The sequence below is a fragment of the Lontra canadensis genome, unplaced genomic scaffold (genome assembly GCF_010015895.1).
Source record: "Lontra canadensis isolate GAN:19392208 unplaced genomic scaffold, GSC_riverotter_1.0 scaffold2, whole genome shotgun sequence".
NCBI lineage: Eukaryota > Metazoa > Chordata > Mammalia > Carnivora > Mustelidae > Lontra > Lontra canadensis.
The window spans coordinates 26,306,717-26,331,047 of record NW_022630996.1 but is presented as its reverse complement, the minus strand read 5'-3'; the positions used below and the strand labels follow the sequence as shown (position 1 = coordinate 26,331,047).

At 37.2% G+C, this 24,331-nt stretch overlaps 1 protein-coding gene across 2 annotated transcripts in view; it reads left to right on the top strand.

The window, feature by feature from the left end:
• Positions 1–24,331, top strand: part of TES (testin LIM domain protein) — a 45,440-nt gene that overhangs the window by 10,952 nt on the left and 10,157 nt on the right. For both annotated transcript variants that reach the window (XM_032870934.1, XM_032870945.1), the window contains exons 2-3: positions 12,276–12,361; positions 24,076–24,328. In XM_032870934.1, the coding sequence (XP_032726825.1) occupies positions 12,276–12,361; positions 24,076–24,328 (339 nt within the window). The remainder of the gene's footprint in view (positions 1–12,275; positions 12,362–24,075; positions 24,329–24,331) is intronic.

Below are 24,331 nucleotides of genomic sequence, written 5' to 3'. Positions count from 1 at the left end.
GAGCACAGTTAGGGACTTTAGAGGCTGCAGAACAGACTTTGATGGCTCCAGACAGAGGTTTGAATTTCGGTTTGATACACCCCTAGAAATTTGGGCAACTTTCTTAGCTTTATTAGCTTCAGGGAGCTTATCTATAAAATATGGAAAATACTTCCTTATTGGGTAATTTTGTCATTAAACAAAGCAATGCATGTAACAGCACAGTTAGCAAGTGCTTAATCAGTGTTAATTATTAATGCTGTTAATGTTCCCTGATCAGTTTTGTTTAGGTAACTGTACTTTGACATCAATAAGTAAATGTTTGGAGAAGCTGAATTGCAGCAGTTATCAGCTTTAGAATTCGGGGTTCATTTCTTTGCCCTGACACTTACAAGCTGGGTGAATTTGGCAAAGTTACTTAACACTCTAAACCTTGGGATATTGATCAGAAAATGGGTTACAATTATTGATCTCTCAGGGGTATAAGGATAATTGAAATGGATATTTTAAAGCACGAAGTATGGCGCTTGCACATAGACAATAAATAGATGAATCGTGATCACTATCAAGAAATTCAACCTAGAAGGAAGAAAATTCTGCATAGAACTTCAAACCTTTTAACAGGCACCTGAATATATCTCAAGAATTTTGTGACAACATGCAGTTTCCAAGACCCCTGTCTATGCTATTGGACTTTGTTTTTGTTTTTTTTTTTTTTTTTTTTCTAAATGTCCCTGAATGCCAATTCTGGGCTAAAGTAGAAAAGGAGAAGACTGTCTTTTTGTGCTTTTTATCCTCCCCAACCCCTCTTTCTCTATGCCTTCTCTCCATTGGGCTTGACTCTCCAGGCTCCTTTGGACCCTCTTGTTCCCATGGGCAGCCTCCTCGATGGCTCAGCCGTGCCTCAAACCTTTCCCTTCATTCTCTGCAAAAGCACACCTGTTCTGCTCTCTTCCTGTATGTGTTCTGATTAGATAAGCAGTTAAGGGCAATAAGTAAAACAAGTATATAGTTACCTTCCCCAACCCTCATTCATCTGTTATAACAAGTTACTCCTAAAGAACTAATATTATAGCCCATAGACCTTGCAAAAATGATGGCAACACTCGAGTTTTAGGACATACAGAGAATTAATAAGAGCCTCTGAAGATACAGCCATGTGTGGGATACACTTTTTAGAGTCAGCTGTTGAGGTAGTGACACAAGACCAAATTAGGATTGCTTGTTATGATCTAAATTCTTTTAAGGGACTATTAGAGATGCCTTTTGGAATCAGGTTTTAAAAATCCCTCTGATAGCTAATAATTGGGAGGTTTTGAGGGCTGTGTATAAAAGCACATGCCACTGCAGTGTCCTTCCATGGAGCCAGAGCTCAGCTGATCATAATTAAGAAATCATTTCAGTAGCAATCATAACCTGTTATTGTGACATTGTTATAGCCTGGATTGTCCTTCTCAAAGTAACAGATTGAGGATAATGCCTTCTTTGAATAGAGTCTGTGAGGAGGTATTCTATTGGTGAACATTTCAAGCAACTTCTTTTAAGCAATAGTATAAAAACAATTTGATAGTAGTCAGTTTGAAAAATGTTTATAAGGAACTAGTATAAACTGAACAAACAATACATTTTTAATCATTTGCTTACCTAAAATAAGTGTAGATTTTTCTAAGTTATTTTTTCCCTCATAATACTGTAAGGTTATATTAGGCTTTGAATAGGTAAGCAGTACAGTTAGGAACTCCTGACTATAACTACTGCCTAATTGGAATCAAGTAATTTGCATTCTGACATCACAAAGAAGTGCTGTAATTTTTTTCCTTAACTCTATCATCAAATAAATTTATGTAATAGAATAAAGTTTATATAAATCTTTTTTCTATTTTTAATGTATTTATTAAGAAGGACTATGGCATAGTATAAAAATAGTAAAATTTTTTCTCTTGAATAGATTTCTGAAAATTTCTTGCTATTCAAACTTGACATTTTATATTCCAATTTATGATTGTGTTCTAAAACACAAGCAGTATGTATATATGTATTACCAAAAGTATGTATATGTGCTGAGATCAATGGAAAATAAGACTTAGAGACTAAAAATCATATTCTACCCTATCTTCTGGAAGATTGTTCCCTGCTCCTGACTGAGTGAACAGCTAACAAATCGAGAGGAATAAAAATATTTATAAGGAAGGGGCAAAGTTCTGTTCACTATGCCCGTTTGGGTGAAGAGACACTTAAACATTTGAAATGGAAAAAAAAATAAAGATGAGTGGTAGATAAGCACACCCTATATCCCCTCCCTTTGTAATATGTCCGTCTCATCACAAATCATTTGTCTTTGGATTTAAAATCAAAACAGAAAAGAGGTTGTAGAAGACAGCTTTTTATTTTCTTTTTAAGATTTGTTTAGTTGAGAGAGAGTAGGGGGAGGGGTAGAGGAAGCAGGGGGAGGGGGAGAGAGAGAACCTCAAGCAGACTCCACACTGAGCACAGAGCCCATTGTAGGGCTTAATCTCAGGACCCCGAGATCATGACCTGAGCCTAAACCAAGGGTCCGATGCTTAACTGACTCAACTGAGCCATCCAGGTGCCCCAAGGCAGCTTCTAAGATGGCCCCCATTTGATTCACAACCACATGAATTCATACCCTTGTGCATTTCCCTCCCCTTGAGTGTCAGCTGAACCTGGTCAATTGCTACCAAAAAGTATAACGTGGCAGAAATGATTATATGTCCCTTCCAAGATTAAAGGCCACAGCTTCTGTCTTGGGTGCTCTCATTCTTGGGTGCTTGAAAGTGGGTCTTGGCCCCATTTGGGCCTTGTGATGTGACTGCATCCCTAACTGACCCCTGATTGCAATGTGGCAAGAGGCCCTGAGCCAGTTCACCTCATTAAGCTGCTCCCAGATGGCCTGACCCACAGAAACTGTGAGATCATAATGTTTATTTTGGGCCCTGAGTTTTGGGGGTAATTTGTAACCAGTACAGACATTTAACATTATAAATCTAGAAATTTAGTGATCTGAAAAAAATGAAAAGTATTATTTCAATTTTTTACCTCATTATATTACCCTTGGCCACTATATGGTATCTTCTATGTAATGTGTATATAGGTTATAAATATATATATATATATATATATATATTCTATATAATGTATATATAGATAATATATATAGATAATAGATATATAACATAGCAAATAATTTTCAGTATTAATGTTAAGTCTACTAGTTTGAATAAGCATCTTCCAACTTTGAAATTTAATTTGTTCATCTGTATTTCATTGTTTTATTTATTTTATTTTTTCCAGGGGATGATATAAATATATTTTGGATTCATTGTTTCTCTTAAAACATTTTTTCTCTTGATATAACATTGGAAGAGACCTATTTTGTGTCAGGACCCTGGAGATTTTCCTTGACTTGCACCCCATTCTTCTGCAGGCCTTCCTGCATGTGTGAATAATCACCTCAGGGCCTTCAGTGTTAGTGCAGCTGGTGTGCAGACATTCAGGTTCCTTATAACCAGTCTCACATTTGTCCAGGAAGGAGGAGCTCCTGGCTAGTGAGGAATAGACAGTTTTCCAGATCAAAACCTAATGTTCCAGAGAAGGTACAGATGAGAAATATTACTTATTTAAATTATTATTTATCTTTAAACTCTCATTTTGGAGAAGAAAAAATGATGAAATGATGGCTTTGGAGTAAAGAGCTCAGGACTTGGAGTTATAATTGCTAAGATTCAAGTCTCAGTTCTACCACTTGCTAGTAGGGCAGCCTTGGACAAATTACTCAATCTATCCAAATCCTACTTCCCTTCTTTGTGAAACAGAGAAGGAAACACTTTGCCATAGCTTGTCTGGAGAACTGAATGGGATGGTATATGTGCTGTGCCGGCAGTGCTAACACCTTAACAAATGGTGGTAGAGGTACTTTTAGCTCCACCATCACAATCACCACTGCTCATGAAGAAAAAGCATAGTTAGAAATGTTTCAAAGTATCCTATCAGAACTAGAAAAAAGCAGCAGGATCTACTTCTGATCTTTGTCAAAAAGTTATCATATTTATTGAAATTGTATAGATGTCTTAGGAGATCTGCTGTCACCTGATTACATCTCAGACTGAAGTAGACAAGTTGCCTTGGTGACAGTCCGTATTCGCTTACCTGATTCTGGTACTGCCTTTAAAAAATGTAGGGACAGATTGAGTGGGAGTTATCTACTTAATTTTTTAAATTTCAAGGAAGAGTGACACAGTACCTCCAGAAGATAATTTAGTATAAACTATTTAGGTTGAAAGATCACTTGTTTCCTTTTCTTTCCTAACACAATAATCTATGTGATGGTATACTACTGTGTGTGAATAAAAATGTCGGTCCATTTGGCTCACAGTGAATTTTATGATACAGATTCATGTAGGGCTTTGGCTTTGCACATACGGCACTGAAAAACTGAAGGAATATGGAAATGAATCCTAGAATCTACAGTGAAGAGTTTTATTCCCATATGCTTCTGTATAAGTCGTATCTTATAACTAAAGACCCTTAATTGATTATTCTATTCTTGAGCTATAATCCGTGGTCTCAAGTTAAATATTCTATTTCTTTCTATTTTTAAAAAATTAACTTACTAAGTAGTTAAAAAAATAACTTACTAAGTAGTACTAAGTTACTAAGTAGTTATCTCCAGGATCTTTCCATGTTCATGACCTACATTTAGGCACTAATGGTTAAGAATAGGCATTCTGCAATGCAACTTAAGAATTAAGTTAATTAACCTGGGGCAAATTAAAAATTCTCTGCTTTGGTTTCTTCATCTGGATGAAAATGCAGAAGATAATTAATAATATCTCAGAGACTTTCATAGGGTTGTTGCGAGGATAAAATGAGATGATCCATCTTAGAACCCTGCTGGGCAATAACTAGCCCTACCAGAGCTGCTTTTCTTTTTTTCTCTTTTTTGAAATCCAATGGGATTTCCTGGGGTAAAAGTACTATGTGAACTTGTGAGATAAAAGTACTCTGTTAAAGGTCATTAGATAATTAAGGCAAATATTAAATAAAACTTTCAGGCATTTCTGTCAAGTTTGGGCCCTGTGGCAAGCATGAGGATTCAAATATGAACAAGAAACTTATAATCTAATGGGGTAAACTGAGGTTAAACAGTCATAGCACAGTAAAAAAGGACTAAGTAATAGACTGATGGGGATATAGTATTTGGCTGAGAATAGTCCAAGAATGCCATCACATAGTAACTGATGTTTGAGTTGGGTATGTACAAAGTAGGATTTTGCCAGAGGGAGGAGAAGGAATGAGATCCAACAAAGGGGAGAAGCTCCTTTGGGAAGCAGAGCTTTGTGAGGAAGAGAGTAGAAGGAACAAGAGAGAGGTGTGGATTGAAAACAACCTTCTCTGCCATGTTAAGACTTGTGGAATTCATTGAACTACGTAAAAGCATCTAACAAGGGGAATGTTGTGATCATCTTTAGATTTTATTAAAATAATTTTGAGAGTGGCAGTAAGACACCATCAAAGGGAGCGATTATTGAGAAGAGTGGTCCCAGGTTGACATGGTAGAAGTGTGAAACTGAGCAGTGGAGTGGAGGTGAGGGGAATAAACCATGGAGTCTTTAGAGGAGAGACCAGCAAGACTTGGAACATAGTAAGCAAGGCTAGCCAGGGACAAGGAGGACTCTGGGCCCCAGCTTATACAACTAAGTGAGTGGTGACAACTTTTTCTTCCTTCTAACTTTTAAGTATGTCGAACTTAAATGAGAGATGGAAAACTTTTGTTCTTGCAAGCAAAAAAAAAAAAAAAGATATAGCAATTTTGCTAGAAATGATTAATAGTAGCTCTTAATCATAAATTATTTCTTTGTATTCTCATCTAAGAAATTTACCAAACTACCCAAAAGTTGAAGTATGCCTCTGTTTTTATATTTAAGTCTGTTTTTCTGGGGGTTGGGGATGGGTACTGCAAATCTTGGTAGAGATTGGGAAGCAGCCAATGAACAAAAATTCTAAAACAATTTAAATTTTTGTGTCACCGATGAATCAAATAGATTCAGGTTGGAGGAACTTCTCAGATCACACCAAGTTTTTAAAAGAGCCATGTGCTGAGAGAAATTATTTTTTTGGAAATGTTGTTCCTTTGTTCAGAATACTCATTTGTTTGAACGAGATCTAAAATGCTTCTTTAAGACTGTAATATGAATATATGTATGTCTGCATATGTGATAAGTAGGTAAATAACATGCACATGTACAGAGAGAAAGAGAAGATAGTATATTTCCTATAATCTACCTAGGTCTGTTTCATTCCAAAATGATTAAAGAAGTCTTAGTAACACTTGCTTGTTTAGTAACCACATATGATTCTTTGCTCCAGAGGGAAATTTGGTTATGAAAACAGCATGAATCAGATGATCTCACCCTGAATACTGCATAATATCTTCCAGACTTAAATTATCACCAAATCAATTCAGACCATGTTTGAAATACCAGATGTTCCCTACCCTTCTTTCTTTTTTCTTTAAAGTATCTGACATGCAATACTCTTTCCTGGGTCAGCAGGGTCACTTGAAATGTTGCCAACATATCTGGTTACCTGAAATTATGAATATGGAGAAATTGATTCCATTCCCACTTTTTACCCTAGAATAAGCAGGGGACAAGGGATGTTTTGAGGCATAGATCATGGTAATGTAAGTTCAGGATCTGGAACCTTTAGTTAAGCATATTTTAAAAATCTTATTTGTCTAAGACTAGTATTTCAGGATAAATACTATAGAGTCATTTTTATTTTCTGAAAGAACTTTGATAGGTATTCCCAAAGCCTGACTATAGTTTTTCCAAATATAGTCAACCCAAAGGATTTGCTCTTTTGGACGCTGAAGAGAAATTAATCTGTTATATCCTTGTATTGATACTGGCCAGAAAGTGTTACTAAAATTATATGAAGTAAGTAGAGAGCTTTGGGACGTGTGTGCTTATGAAAAACATGTTTTTTTAACGCACCAAGTGTTGACTCTGCAGGGAATACCATATCACATTTGCTGCTAAAATAATTACGTGCAACAGAACTGTGTCTTATCCCTCGGAATTTAAACTTTTTGTTTCCTTTATAAACTACTCTTCCAAACTGAAATCCAAATGATTCTGACCTATAGGAGCCAATAATCTATTAGCTTTCTCAAATGACTATTGTCTATTTAGTGTTTAAATGTTGAACAGAAAACCATGCTGAATAACAAATTCAGATCAAGTTAATCTGAAACCTGATTTGCAGTCATAATTTTAGAATTACAAGTTTGTTAGAATTGATCTCAGTTCCTTCATTGTCTACACGAAGAAGCTCAGAGAAGAAAAATGACTTCTGAAATCATTGGACTTGTCAGGGACACCCTGGGATCAGATCACAGTTTTCCTGACTCTTGCAGGAGCTCTTTTTGCATTTTCAGTTCTCTGGTTAGCTATGTAGATCTTGATCATTTCCTTAATACCTGGCATAGCTAATTCTCACAACATGTTATTACATGTGAGCATACATATCTTGGTGTTTGTATTAGTCCAGGGATCTGGACTTCATTTAGCTTCACTTGCCTTAGCTGAGGAGCCAGTACTTTCTGGGTGCCCCCTCCCCTTCACCATTCCCTCCCACATTCCCCTGCACACATCCTGGGGATCATTAAATAACACCTTCCCTGTTCTTACCCCACCCCCCCAAGGATTCTCAAGCCCAGATGCCTGGGCAGAATCTAACCTATATGATCTGGATATCTAAGAGTCGCAGCCAGGGCCCTTGAGGATACAAGGATGCTAACCAGAAGGTGCAGCCTGTGTTGAGGATAAAGGAGATGGAAGAGATATAGGGAGAAGAATCTGGGATCCTGCGCTTCCAGGAATCCTGAACACAAAAGTGAAGGAGGGAGAGAAACTGGCTGAGGATAATGGAGTTTCAGACCGTTGGACTAAGATTAGGGAGAGTTGGGGGAATCTGGCTCCTATGACCTCTGCCCAAAGAGGCCCGGGAATAGGACCTGAGAAACTGTGCCTGGGGCAGCTCTGGTTCGGAAATTCATTTTGTTATTGAGTAGAATGAGCACACTTTCCTTCATCTGAAATATGTTTGACTTGGGAAGGGAAGGATAGCAGATGCCTAAATGCCAAAGAAACAGAAGTTTGCCTCACACCAGTAGAGATACGTCCGCTCTGGTGCAGTTTTCTCATATAAATCGGAATTAACAGGATTAGAGAACACATTGCCTTCTGGGTGTGGACCTGGGAAAACACTAGAGTAAGAACGGTGTATCTTTGTTATTAGTGGCATTGTGCCTCTTTATCCTAACAGAGGTTGATAAAGAGAGTCAGAATATGGAAGAAGGTCTCACCCAAGAAGTGGCATAGGTTAGAGATCTTTATTGCTGGGTTTCAAGGAAGTTAAAGTTTTATAGTTAAATACTTAATAGCTATAAAATAATTTAATGAAATTCCTCTAGGAAAACAACTTTCCAGTCTGAAACTCTCTCTAATCCCTTTAGCTATGAACAATGGTTTTGAACGCTAGGTGTCTTTTTCATTTGTAATGTTATTTTTAATTAGAACTGCTTTCGTTGAATTATGGCAGGAGAGTGTATCCTACTGCCGTGATCTCATTCCACTCTCTTTCATTTACTCGTTCCTTCTCTGTGATATTTTCAGATTCGCCTCCCTCCTTGTGTCTGAGCATTTGGGGAAAATGAAACTGTATGTGTTTGGAAAGGTGGGAGGGCCACTCTCTTCAGGTAGTCATAACCTGTACTGGACCAAGGAACCTAGATAGAGATTTCATTGGCCTTTCAGGCTCAGCATAGGGTGTGGGGTGGGTGGCCTGCAGGACCCTGGAGCAGTGCTTCCTGAGCTCTCTGGTGTAGGCCGCAGAGCCCTCTCCTCAAATGGCTGCTTTGTTCAGAGCCAGGTTCCTGGTCTCCACAGAAGGGGCTCTGTGGCACAGCAAGCCAAGCTTGAGGGGTGCTCTTGCAACCCCAGTCCCCACCCATCCCCTCCACTGCCTGCATGGCTTTCCTCCAGTGCTTGTCCTTACCAGTCTCATCCTCAGAAGATTATTTCTTCCTTGGGAGAAGGAAAAGTAAAGGAGAAAGAAAAAAAAAAAAAAGCCCACTCCAGCCTGCTGCAAGTCTGATTCGATCACCTTTCGAGTGCCCTAAGGTGTCCCAGCTCTAACAATGCCCTCTTCTGCCACAGACCGTGACATCAGGTGTCCCCTCTGCCTTAAATGTGCTTTTTCCTCTCTCTACTGAGTCAGGTGCTGTTCATTCTTTCAGCTCAGTTCAAGCATCATTTGTTCCAAAGAGCCTCCCCAGCCTTCCTGACACATTTGTACATTCCCATTCTAAAGCTCTCAGTCATCTGCATTTAGAGGCTTGTAATCCTTTTCCTTGAAGCAGAAATGGGCCAGGGAATCTTTGGAAAACTGACGGGCTTGCACCCGATGCTCTGCAGAGGTCCACCCGCAGAGCAGTGGAATACCGGCCTGACGAGGAATGTTAGGTTAGCAAGCTGTTGACTGGCTGTGCCCTCAACTGCCCTCCTCCTGATTTGAGTTTCCTGGCCTCTTATATGAGGGGGATGCCTAGACCTGTCCAGTAATAAGAATTTGTGGGCCACTTTTTAGAAGATACATTCATGAAACATCACCAGTTTTAATAATTCTATAGGTAAACCGATCACTATTATAAAAAGATAAAAAGCAGGTAGGAAAGAAACAATTTGCCCCTTTCCAATGCTGACTTTCTAAGTTGGCAATTAACAGCATTGGGCCTTAGTGTAAAACCTCTGCTGACTAATTGGGGTTCTAGTTATAATAGCTAAGCTTCCACGTTCCATTCAGAATTAGAGAATGAGGTGCTATTTTTCGAGTATGCTTGCAGGATTTTATTAAGGCTGGCGTTGCTCAGTCTGGGTGATTCAGATTTGAAAGCAGGAATTTGTGGACATTTAATTTAATGTGTGCGTGCATATCTCAGTTATGAAATAAAATGTATTTCTTACTGTGAATTATACACAGGAGAGTTTAGAAGCAGCTGATTTAAGCTAAACTATGTGATTAAGCCTTAATGTCATCTTAATTTTTTTTAATTTTATTTTTTTTTCAGCATAACAGTATTCCTTGTTTTTGCACCACACCCAGTGCTCCATGCAATCCGTGCCCTCTCCAATACCCACCACCTAGTTCCCTCAACCCCCCACCCCCTCCCCTTCAAACCCCTCAGATTGTTTTTCAGAGTCCATAGTCTCTCATCGTTCACCTCCCCTTCCAATTTCCCTCAAATCCCTTCTCCTCTCTAACTCCCCTTGTCCTCCATGCTATTTGTTAGGCTCCACAAATAAGTGAAACCATATGATAATTTTTATTTGGGATCAGAGTTTGGTAGGAATACATGAGACACCCTCTGCAGGAAATCCATACACCCAGTGAATTCAGGATTGTTAACTTTCCTGTAATGGAAAATTAGAAAGAGCTTAAAAAAGAGTACCCTTTTTTAGATTTGCCATTCCTTTTAGTCTGGATATTGTAATGGAGAAAACTCTTTAATCACATTCCTTACAAAGACCGGAAAACTCAGGGGTACCTGGGTGGCTCAGTTAGTTAAGTGTCTGCTTCAGCTCAGGTCATGATGCCTGGGTGCAGGGATTGAGTCCGGCATCTGGCTACCACCACTTTCATGTTCTCTCTCTTTCAAATAAATAAATAAAATCTTAAAAAAGAAAAGAAAATTCAAATAATGGGTTTCTCTCTCTTTTGCTTAAACCACTTTATTTCTGCACTGTGAGCTGTGATCATCAGTGACAAGGAAACAATTTGATTCCCTAAAAAAGGCAAGAAAAGAAGCGAGCAAGCAAGAGAAAGTGTCACCTAGTATTAAAGCATACAACTTCAAAATCTTTTTAGATTTTGGTAATGGGGACATGGCAAAAGTGATGAAGTTTAGTTAGTACTGGACAGATTTTTATCACCTTTAGAGAGTATGCTTGAGATGACCTGACTTAAAATTAATGTTTCCCCTGAGTAGCTGGGTAGACCTTAGTTATGGTAAGAGGATGTGGTCATTTTCTTCAGAAAAAAAGGAAGGGCTTCATCTAAACTTGAGGGCATGGTCAGACTGATCTTTCAAGGAACAAGTAACAGTGTGGTTTGGATTGCATAGCAAAAACACAACTTGAACTCTTACTCCAGGCACTAGGTGGTAATGAATTTGTCAGCAGTCACTGATGTGATATTTAAAATACAGAGTGACCTGGTCACTGGTGATTTGCCGATGTGCTGATGTAAAGTGAGCTGGTCTTTTTTACTCTAATATCAATAGTTGGGTAAAAGAGCTTTCATGATCTTCTTTTGTCCTTTCCTCTTCTGCACCTTCTCCTTTTCTGTTTATTAAGTCATGTCTCAGCAAGTTCCCAAGAATTATTGTTTAATATGATTAAAAAAATAGTTTGCTATAATAAAGGCAATAGTATATCCCTTCTATTCCCACCCTCGGCATAAAAGCACAGGCTTCAGCGTCAGAAAGACCTGGACCCAGATCACTTCTCTACCATTTATTTACACTTTGAGCTTAAATAAGTTCTTAAACCTCTCTGAATTTCAGTTGTCATCTCTAAAATAGAGAATAATATTGCCTACTTTATAAGCGTTTTATGAGATTTTTTAAGATTTAGGTAAGTGCTTACTTCTATTTCTGGCATTCAATATGTGCTTCTTGCTATTATTATTATACTTATAATAAATAATATTTTGAATATAATAAATGTGATATTATAAATGATAAAATTGATCATGTATTAATAAAATAAATTAATAGTAAATAATAAAATGAAATAATATTATTTTAATCATAATTCCTAAAATCTTTTTCATATTCCTTGTTTGCTGCAAAATATGTTAATTGGGGGCAGACTTGCTTTCTAAGCTCTGGCTCTTTGCTCCCTGTTCCTATTGTATACAGGGCATGTAGTAGCCAAAGAGATAAATTTATGACTTTTTTGCAACTTGCAGTATTTATAGTCTTCTACACAGTTGTATTCTGGTGCTTTTCATGAAAGCCAATCAGAATTAAAGGTATGTTGTGTAGGTATTTCTAGTCCCCATATCCGTATCTAGGTGTCATCATTAACCAAATAATGTGATACTCATAAAAGATTTGTTTGAAATTATAGCAATAGGAGTGGTAAGTGGAATTTATTGAATTGATAAGATTTTTAAAAACTATTATAATACACATTGTTTTCTCTTAACAGATGGGCTTAGGTCATGAGCAAGGATTTGGAGCCCCCTGTTTAAAATGCAAAGAAAAATGTGAAGGATTCGAACTACACTTCTGGAGGTAATGTTCTAAAAACTAAAAGCACATGAATAATTTCTGCTCTTTGACACTGCTTCCTCAGGCAGTGGAGATCTCTTGCAAATTCTCTAGCATGGTTGCTAAGAGGTAGATCTGTCATAGTCTTTTCTAAGAAATAAATTTAAAAAAATCTATTTTGTCTTCTATCATTAAGTGTGACTGGGCTAATTAGATCATAGTAACTATATTTGGAATTGTTTATTTCCTGTCCTTCAGATTTCCTATGAGTTTAGATTACTGAATATGTCTCTTTTCTGAGTGGCAAATAAGTTTATGGTAATCTGTCACTGTTTATTTTAATTATTGTTCTTTTCTTAAAAACTGGTAACTTTGCACATCTTATCTGTATATTTGCAATAAACAATAAATATGGCTAATTAAGCATCCATGTGTTAGTTGCCAGGACGTAGACTTGAACCTAAGGGCTCTTCGAAATTTTCAGCTATAAATTTACTACTGAGAAACTTTGAAACACTTAAATTTAAAAAAATAATTCATTTCCATGGTCTTGGCTTGAATCAAGTGCACATACATGGCAGACAAATGTTAGTGGATCAAAAATGTGAATTTTTGAAAACAAAAATGTGAATTTTGTGTAGACCTTATTTACGTATTTTAAAGTGATAGTAGGTCATATAAATCTAAAAATTACTATTTTAAACCTGTTCTTATAAAGAATATAAGTGTTGTTCATCAGTGGCTGTCAAGGACTGTAATAGTAGTTTATAAATCTGTTCAAAGTTAGAATATCAGCATGTTATTGTTAGAAGAAAAAAGTCATCAGCTATACATCATTAGGATGAGGATAAAAAGTCATCAACTATACATTATTAGGATGGCAGACGCCTTATTAGAATAAATATCACTTGAGAACCACTTCTGTATTGCATTTCCATAGAAAATTCTAGAATAAAAAATTTAATCTGCTATTGGGACTGTATACAATGTAAAAAAAGGAGAACATAAACAAAATTTGAGATATTAGGCTCTTTTTAAAGTTAGTTCATTTAGCAAGTTTTAGGAAACAAAGACAGTTTTAAGTAGTGAAGGCAGGGATGCCTGAGTGGCTCAGTGGGTTAAAGCCTCTGCCTTCAGCTCAGGTCATGATCCCAGGGTTCTGGGATCGAGCCCCTCGTTGGGCTCTCTGCTCAGCGGGGAGCCTGCCCCTCTCTCTCTCTCTCTGCCTCCTGTGATCTCTGTCTGTCAAATAAGTAAATAAAATCTTTTATAAATAAATAAATAAATAAATAAATAAATAAATAAATAAATAAATAGTGAAGGCAACAGAAACCTCAGCTTGCCAAGAATAGATGGTACAGGTCTTTATTTGTAGGGAGCTAAAATTTTCCAGGGAGGTTTTTAATTACAAGGTTTTTAACTACAAGACTTTCATGGCTCTTCCCTGTGCCCCCTTTTCAAGGGACATAGCAGTTAGGCAGCATGTCTGTTATGGTTTTGAAAGGTAAAGTCACTAGACACAAAATAGATTGCATGGATTAGAATACTTTAGCTCCTAAGGTGCACACCATTTACTTGTAGGCTGTGTAGAGAGTCGCACTGCCCTCTGCTGGGCATGATTCTTACTGTACAATCAAAAAAATCTTTTTATGTTGACTACAGTTGCCAAAAACTGCTAATGACATTTTTAAAGCTCATTCCTAAGTGGTAGCATTCCTAAGTGATAGCATCTTTTCTCTAAAGCAGAAGGTTAGAGTAATTCTTTTTTGTACTATACGATTTTTCTATTGCAGACTGTATTCTCTTCTCTTCTCTTCTAGTCTATCCAGACTATAATCTGAGACTTTCAGATAAAAATGTCAAAGAGCTGACTTCTGTAGCATGAAAATCACTTTTTAATTTTAATTTTTCCATTTACTTACCTTGGTATACTCTGAGAATCTGTTAGGAGCCCTAATAGACTAAGGTTCTGCCACAGTCTCCAACCTCACTTGAGTTTTATACGGTTTGTCCAGAAGCTATTACTTAGTAGTTCTGTCTTATTCCTGGCATGAATCCAGACACATTTCTCTCTCAAAATTCTTGATAATTCCCTGACTTTTTCTCCATAACTGGAAGGCTAGAGGGCTGGTGCCTTTGACCTCCAGATGAGCCATTTTTAGTACAGTCATTGAAGTAAAATATGCTAGGCCAGTTGTCCTCAGTGTAATAAACATTCCAGGTCTGGTCCAGGGCCATAGAACTGCTGTGATTGAAGTGGACACAGAGCCCTAGGATCCTGTCCACTGAGCTTCCTCTTCCATCTTCATGGTAACCGTTGACTTCTAGGACCTTTAGGGCTTCATGGGGCACATTATAAAAATCAGAGCTAAATTATTCAGCACTTTTTAGCAATCTCACTTCCACGCAGCCATAGAATGGTCTTGAAAATGGATACAACTGTGTACTTACCAATAGCTTAAGAACCTTCATTGCTTTCCCACTGGGCTTGATCCTTTAGGCAAAATCTTTGACCTCAAACCTCAACTCCTGCTTGCTTGTGTAGTCTCCTCTCCTGCTTCCCTTCTAAACACTGTGCATCAGCTGCTGAGCTACATGCTGTTCCCTGAAATCCTTATAGGTTTTGTGTGTGTGTGTGTATGTTTCTTTTAGCTGGAAAGACCCTACATCTTACCATCATGAAACAAAAAGTCCTTACTATTCTTCAAGTCTCAGATCAAACATTACCTCTGAGAACTCTTCCTTACTCCCTGTCTAGGTCAGCTCAGGCTCCCTTAGCAAAATCCCATAGACTGGGTGGCTGAGACAACAGAGACATAGTGTCTTCTAGTTCTGGAGGCTGGAAGTGCAACAAGTTCCGTATCAGAGCATGGCTGGGTTCTGTGAGAAACCTCTTCTTGCTGCAGACAGCCTCCTTCTCTCTGTGTCCTCACGTGTCTCTGTGCATGCACATGGAGAGATTTCTCTCTTCATCTTCTTACAAGGCCACCAGTCCTATCAGATTAGAGCCCTACTCTTATGACCTCATTTGAATTTAACCTCCCAAAAGCTGTATCTAATCACACTAGGGGTTAGGGCCTCAACAAACGCATCAGGGGGTTGGGGTGGCACATTTCAGTCCTTGGCACCTTCTTCCCTGCTTCTACATACCCCCAAGTAAAGTAAGGGGTCATTTTTGGCCTGAGCACCTTGTACACTTGTAGGAAGCCAGGAAATAAATCCTTAGACCTCACTGTTCTTCATCACTCAGATTTCCTGCTGGTATCTTCCAGTGCTGGGGACAGCCTCCTAGAGCATGGCTCAGGGTACTGTGCAGAAGGGTGCAGAATGGATCTGGAGAGTGAAAGGAAGAGATCCAGCAGGCATGATTGCCTGTTCAAGGTGTGTTGCAACAGTTGTGGAAAATGAATTAATGAGAATTCATCTAAAAATGAATTCTTAGACTTATGGAAGTTTAGAGTGGGAACTTGGAACTTAGCTAGTCAGACCTTTTTTTTTAGATCAAAGACCTAAAACCCAAGGAAGTTAAAATGACTTGTCTGAGCCTATTAGATATTAATAAGAAATATAATTTATGAAATTTCCTATGTGTCACACACTAATAAGCACTTGTAATGATTTTCTATTGCTGCATAACAAAATTACTACAAATTTAGCAGGTTAAAACAACAGTTATTAATGGATTCCATTTATGCTTTAGGCAAGAAATCAAGGCAGTCTTAGCTGGATTCTCTGCTTAGGATTTCAAAAGGTTGAAGCAGGTTTTGGCCAGGTTGGGCTCTAATCTGGAAAGTGGGGTCAGAATTTGCTTCGAGACTCATTTGTGATGTTGGTAGAATTCATTTCCTTCATTTCTTGTGGTTGCAGGTTGTCCCTGTTTCTTTGCTGGCTGTCAGTTAGGGGCTGTTCCCAGCTTCTAGGAGTGACCCACATTCCTTGGCACAAGGCCACCTCTGTCTTCAAAGTCACTAACAGCGCTTAGAATCCTTTCTGTGCCTTAAATCTCTCGGGCTTCCTCTTCTGTGCCCAGCCAGAGAAAATTTATGTTTTCAAAGGACTCATGTGATTAGATTTGGTACACCTGGGTAATCTCCCTTTGTCATACATAGTAACATAATCATGGGGGTAACACCAGAGGGTACAGGTCAGAGGGGCCATCTTAGAATTCTGCTTACCACGGCATTTTATGTCCCTGATTGTAACTAATCTTCATAATACCCTTTGAGATAAGTGATAGTATTCCATTTTATATATGAGAAATCAAAGATTTAGGGAAATTAAATGACTTACCAGAGCCATGGCTAATAGACAGCAGAGCTGGAATTTGGACCCAAATTTTTTGCCAAAACCTTTCTCATCACACCACCTTCTACAGGGCAGAACACAAGCTAAAACCCATGTTCCTGTGCTTGTGATAAGTGACCTTTGGGAGCTGCATCAGGCTGTCTTCTCTACAGTGTGGTGCTTTTGTGACATATGCGTCTTTGTGGACAATGATGCTTTAACTGTGAGCTCTCTCTTTCTTCACTGCATCAGTAATGACAAGACTAGAGAAAAATAAAAGGTTGAGGATGCCTGATATTTACTCAATAAGAACTGCTGTCTTCTGGACACACTTCCAAGTAATATCTAGAGCTAAAAATATTTATGAGATGTTAGGACACAAACCCAAGATTTTGAATTTATAGTCATTTGTTTCATTTTGAAAGTATAGTAATATCATTAGAATAATAGTTATTCATCATGTAAGTAATAGAATGAGTCTTTTATCTTTGATAAATCCTTCTATTGAGATAGTAGCATTTTGTAAGAAAATTGTTACTTTAAGATAGCACACACGCCAGAGATTTTGATTGGTTTAGGGCTGGCTGAAAACTAAAAATTTCCCACCATAAATGGATTAATACTTGCGTGGAATCCTGTAACAGAGGCCCATGCTTAAGTCCATATAAGTATATCCTTGTTATAAAACGGCAGCTTCCAACCCTTTTAAAATATGGTTTGTAGCTGTGCCGTGACCATACCTTTAAATCTCTGTGAATGCTGGCAGCATGTCAAATCACTCCAGTTGTTACTACTTGCCTTGTAAAAATATTTTTTACAAGAGTGATACAAAAATAATTTCTCTTTGGGGGGGTGTGGGGGATGAAAAATAGTATTTTGCCTGCTTTCAGCTTGAAACTGTAAATCTCTGTATTTTTCTGAGACAGTACTTTTGCTAAATTTTGGTATAACTCTCCTGGATTTAACTCAAGAAATCCAAAGTTGAAATATAAAAATGTGAGTATACAGTTCTAATTTGTCATGCATATTAACCTTTACATGTGTATGTGTTAACACCCTAAACTTTTTGTACAAATAACTTTTTAGTACAAATAACCCTACTCCCCTATACCTTAGAGCTTCCTGGCCTATCAGATTACATTTGCGTCTTTTTTTTAAAAGGTTATAAAAAAGACTCTTTTAAATAAACTTAATTCTGAATTCACTTCCCTTCTTTCTTCCCCAATCTAACTTTTATTAACATCCTATGGAGAATCTGAGTAGTGCTCTATAGGAAGGATAGGTTAGAAGATTTAGAGATTTGGCAACTGTGCTAAGTATGGTAACTGACTTATAACTCCTTCAAAAATTGTTATCAAATTGGTATAGCTCATATAAATGTAGTAAACAAACTATTTGTCTGCATAAATCATCAAAAGTTACTGGTGAAGCATCTGAGGAAAGATATTAAACCTTACAAACATTGCCCCAGCACGTGGGTACTACTGTGCTCACCCATGGCATTTTTGTTTTGTTTTAGGTTGGCATAAAATCAATTTTTTTTAAATTCTTCATTTTCTTACGAAGAATAAGATCTGTATGATTTTAGGTTGAAGTTAATTCTGTAATAAATGTCCTACTCAGTCTCCTACCTTTTCTTGGGTACCAAGATAATGATATCCTTTTCTCCCCTGATTTCTCAACAAAATTTTCGCTTAGATAAACTTACTGGATATCTTCCTAATGACTTTAAAAGTTCTTAAAAGAGGGCGCTTGGTGGCTCAGTCGGTTAAGTGTCAGACTCTTGATTTTGGCTCAGGTCATGATCTCGGGGTTGTGAGCTCAAGCCCCACATTGGGCTCCATGATCAGCGCAGTCTGCTAGAGATTCTCTCCCTCTGTCCCTCCCCTGCTGATGTGTCTTCTCTCTCTCTCAAATGAATAAATACATTAAAAACAAAACCAAAAAAATAAATAAATAAAAGTTCTTAAGAGAGATTTGTAAAAATAAAACTTTCCAATTTAAATAGTTGATTCAAATGTAAAACACTGTAGACTGACCCCCCATATTATTTAAAATAATTTTTTGAACTAGTAAATAGCATAGATTTCTATAATGGATAGCTCTTGGCACCTGGCCCAGATTTTATAGGTTTCTTTCTTGAACTGTGGTTTGTAGCAATCCCCTTGTATTTTAGAAATGGAGCTCTAGAGTAAGGGGTCCCAAAGGGATGTGGTCACTCCAGCTGCTTAGTGATGACAACTCAAACTGAAAGAACCATTCCACCCCTCAGTCCTGTTCCTCCCAAGTGCTCTATTACTGCAGACACCGTGCTGCCACGAGGATGCAGATGAGGTTTATAATGTGTGTGTGACTTTAAAAGCGATCATGAATCAATCATGGGTTTTCCTCACTGAGAAAACTGAAAACCTCTTTTTCCCCTCATCTCACTGCTGCTATTGTTATATTGTTTTAACCTGATTTTACCTACTTAATAAGGGTATGTGGACGGGTGAAGGGATGGATGGGGAAGATAGATATTCTCAGAACGTAAACCTTCCAAGAATAGCCAGGACAAATAATAAGAAAAAGTATAGAGATGGCTCTTATATCAGTAGCTAATACACCTTTTTATATATAATGCTTTTATAGTAAATAGAACTTATTTATTCTATAGCTTGTTATAGTTCCTGCTTTAGAAACCACCAGACTTTATTTCACCTATTTTTTTGTCTTTCAAATTCTAAAATCTAACTCCCCTCATTTTATGGTGCACACGTTGTTCTGGAGTAGAACTGGATAATAAACATTTCCAGAGGAAGTCCATATCCTTCATCACATATCCTTGTGACTTTATTACTCCCTTCTTTAGTCAATCACTTTGCTAATTATTAGGATGCATGCCATAGTTCACAGCCATATAAGGATGTATTTATCTATATTAAGAACTAAATTCCCACCCCTAAAGAACTAAAGTCTTCTCAGGAAGGTATGATTTTAAACTTGGACCACAAGCAATGTGATAGTTTTATGGATGATTATACTGTTTTTGTTAACTAAAGAACAAGAATAAAGAACATACTGTAGTAGAATAAGATGCTCCTTTCCACTGGGTGGGAGTATGAGATAACCAGATTTAAGAGTCTTTTATAGCTGAACTAGAATATGCAAACTCTTCAGCACATTCTTACCAAATAAAGCTTTCTAACCAATGTGTGCACAAGGAAATCAGTTTGCCTCCCCACCCCCTATATCTCTGACACACACACTCTCTCTCTCTCTATGGACTGCACAAGTCAAATCTAATATTTTTAGTTTGATACCTCACTTTAAGAAAGCAAAACACAAAAATCTATAATCATTTAATAATTTGTTATTTAGCAAAGAGATTCATTTAAGAATTTTTAGTTGTTTTTTCCTAACTTAAGTGGTATAGAGAAATCCAATTTTATTTTAAATCCAGAAAACTTACTACACTTTTACTGATGTTAATGCATTTCTATATGATCAGTCATAGTGTCTGTGATTAATAGTGGTTTAGTTTCCTCCTTTCTGATGAATCCTTATAACTTCACTTTCTTTGATTTTTCTTACTGCTCTGATTAGTACCCACAGGCCTGTATGAGTGAAGTGATGGCAAGGTTGCTTTCTTGATGAAACAAATGCACTAAATATGATGTATGTTTAGTGTGGGCTTTTTCCCAGAAACCCTTCCTAAAATTCTGTCTGTTTTCCTTCTGGAGCTAAAACTACTAAGCAAAATGTAGTCAGAAGAGATGTTAAAATGTATGGAATGCTTTTCTTTTTTTCCCCTGTATCTTATAAGAAGCAAATACTTGTTTTATTAGTTTCTGCTATTTTCATTACCTTCCATGTTCTTTAGGCTTATTCTTTGTTTTTCCTAACTTCTTGAGTTAAACTTACTAATTTTATTCTTTTGTCCTTCCAGCTTGAGCATGTTAGCTATGCCTTTTCTCTTAAGCACCCCCTCAGTTGTGTTCTGCATTTCAAGAAGTAATAGTTTTGTTTTCTTTTTTCCTAAAAATGTTATTTGTTTTAATTTCTATTGTGATTGTTTCAATATTGAATTTTTTAGGAGTCTTTCAAAAGTACTTTCTAGTTACTTTTTTTTCAAATTATGTTGTTAGCCAACTTATGGCACATCATTGGTTTTTAATGTAGTATTCAGTGATTCATTAGTTGCATATAACACCCCGTGCTCATCACATACCCTCCTTAATATCCATCACCTGGCTACCCCATCCCCCCACACTCCTCCCTTCTGTAACCCCCAGTTTGTTTCCTGGAGTCCAGAGTCTCTCATGGTTTGTCTCCCTCTCTGATTTCTTTTTTTGCTGTTGATTTCTAACATACTTATATTCTGATCAGATCATGTGCTTGATGGTGATTCCTTGGGCATTTCTTGAGACTTGGTCTATCAGTATGTGTTCAGTTTCCTGAAGTGTATCAACTGTTCAGAAAAAGAAGTGCTCTCCAGTCACTGGATAGGATATTTTTTATGTATCTGCTTGATCAGGATTATTGCGTTATTCAAATCTTTATTTCTAATTTTTTAGTGTTATTATAATAAGTTTATTTCTTAAAGTTCTGTTATTTTTGCTTATATATTTTGAATAGGTTATTAAACTATATTAATTTTATACTTGTTACATCATAGAGGTGATTTTAAATTTCCGTCACTATGTAGTGATTCTCTTTAATACTCATTAAAGAGCATTAAAGTCTAAAGTGTGTGATATTAATATAACTATCTAATTTACTTTTTGTTGGAATTTGCCTGATGTATTTCTTTGCATCCTTATGCTTTCATCCTTTCTTTGTCCTTAAATTTTAAGTGTCTCTTCCAAGTAGCATAGAGTCTGATTTTGTTGTATTATTCAGTCTGAAATCCTTTGTCTTTTAAGGAGCACTGAGTCCCATTTATTGTGACCATTGGTATGTTTGGATTATGTTAACCATCTTAATTTGTGCTTTCTACATGTCCTAATCTTCTAAGTTTCTTTTTTCTCCTCTTACTGCCTACTGTTTAATTACTTGCATTTTATATCACCCTTCCATTTTCTAAGTTTAGAAATTATATGTAATATGTCCTTTTTTAGTTATCTAGTTAACTTAATATGCATGCTTAACAACATCAAATGTTAATCTGTATCTTTGATATCTTCCTGAACAATGTAAGGATATTACAAATTTTTTTAAATTCTCAGACTCCTCCCTCTGATTTATATACTACCATTGCCCTATATTTACTTCCAGCTTATGTTTTTAACACCACAAAGTCTCTCAACTTCTCTGTTTTCCTCAGTCACTTTTTCCAGCTTTTGCTTCTCTGCCAGACTCCTTCCTGAGTCCCCACCTTTTCCCTGTACTCTTGCCTAGGAAGTGAAAGTGATCTGTTTACTTTATATGCAAATGTGTCACTCCCTGACTCCCAAATTTATATTTTCTAACAGGCTACAGTTTTTAACACCAGATCTACATATCCTACAATCTACTTGATATCTTTACCCTGTTTTGTAGACATTTCGAACTTTTCAGTAGTTGAATTTTGGAGAGCTTTGATCAGCCTTCCCCCTCCCAACTATCTCAGATCTGTTCTTTCATAGTTATATTCCTTCTACCAGCTTACTCATCCTGGAAACCTGGGTTCATTTTCTGACAGACTGGGCCGTCCCTTTAGCATCACTACGTCCAAATCAACCACAAAGTTTAGTCAGTTTTACCTTTGAGGAGATCTGTTCTTTTTTTTTTTCCATCTCCACTGTTAAATACTATAGTCTAAGCTATAATACATCGTACCTAGACCACAACAATAACCATCAAAAATATAAATTCCACTTGTAAAGCAGTAGTAGGATGCAAACTGGATGCACTACTGACATATTAATTGAATTGGTCTCACTCCTTCTAATTATGTCTACCCCTAATCCATTCTCATATAATAGGTGGTAGAGTTTTTGAGAATGATAGATCTAATCGTGTTAGTCCATTACCTAAAAGCCTTCAGTGCTTCCTGCTTATTCTTACAGTAAAAGCCAAATCTTTTAATGTGTCCTACAAGTCCCTACATGATCTTATGCCTGCCTACCTCTCCAACCTTGTCACTCCCCATTTATTTACCTCACTGTAGCCATGCCAGCCTTCTCTGATTACGGGACCTAAGGGCACAATCTCTTTCCTAATTCAGGACCATCACAAATACACTTTCTACCCAATGTTTGGAGGCTTTTCTTCTCTTTTCTTTATCCCATCTCAAGTACACACACACACACACACACACACATACACTCCATACTTGTTTCATTATCCTTCAGATCTCAACCTAAATATTAGTTTCTTATGGAGTAATATTTCTATGGAGCCCTTTCCTCACCAGTTCTAAGTAAAAATTAGACCTCTCAAAGTATCCTGTACTTATCTATCACAAATGCAGTTATAGGGTGTATCAATCTAAGTTCATTGCTATAAGCTTAGCTAAGTGCTATATATAAGCTAAGCACATGGATGTTCATGTAAGTTGCATGAAAGAATAATTACCTGCTAGACCAGATTGGAGAAAGAGAGCAGTAGCTTTCATCTAGTGGTATCTTTCATTTCATTTCTCTGAAACTCCAGAGACTTTCATCTATCTGGTTTTTTATACATATGAGAGCACATAGTAAGTGGTCAGTGAATGTCTGAAGGAATAAAGGGAAAGGAAAGTAAGAGAAAGAAAACAAGACATGGGAAAGAAAAGGAAAGGAAATTAGCAAGGGGACAGGAAAGGAGATGAGGAAAGCTAATGCTGCATATAGCTTTATAGTCCTTGATCAGAAAAGTTATATCAGCCTCCCTCTCACTTAGAAAAAATCCCAAAACAAAAAACTTAGGTAATGGCTATGAAATTTTACCATGCAATAAAATATGAAACTTGCTGTAATAGTGTTTTGGTGATTCTATTTACTTATTGATTTAAGAAAATGAGGAATACCAGATGAGGCTTTGGTCAGATATGCCCCCTTGAGTGTACACTTTTAAATTAAAAACTAACTTTTGGGGCACCTGGGTAGTTCAGTAGGTTAAGCTTCTGCCTTCAGCTCAGGTCATGATCCCAGGGTCCTGGGATCGAGACCCACATCTGGCTCTCTGCTCAGTGGGGAGCCTGCCTCCCCCTCTCTCTCTGCCTGCCTCTCTGCCTACTTGTGATCTGTCTCTCTCTCTGTCAAATAAATAAATAAAATCTTAAAAAAGAAAAAACAACTAACTTTTTAAAGTCTTATGTGAAGGTACATTTTTATGTTTCCTTGCTTAAATTTATGGATAGCTTCTTGGAATCCCCCCTGCCCAATAGCTTGCCTTTCCATACCATTATGTGGAATGTGTATAAAAGTATTTTATAAACTAAAAATGTATGAGTGTGCTTACTTATTTACTAGGTATAATTAGTTATTGCCAACTTATTTCCAAAATTACAGAAAAATATGTCGTAACTGCAAGTGTGGCCAAGAAGAGCATGATGTCCTCTTGAGCAATGAAGAGGATCGAAAAGTGGGAAAACTTTTTGAAGACACCAAATATACCACCCTGATTGCAAAGCTAAAATCAGATGGAATTCCCATGTATAAACGTAATGTTATGATACTGACCAATCCAGTTGCTGCCAAGAAGAATGTCTCCATCAATACAGTTACCTATGAATGGGCTCCTCCTGTCCAGAATCAGGCATTGGTA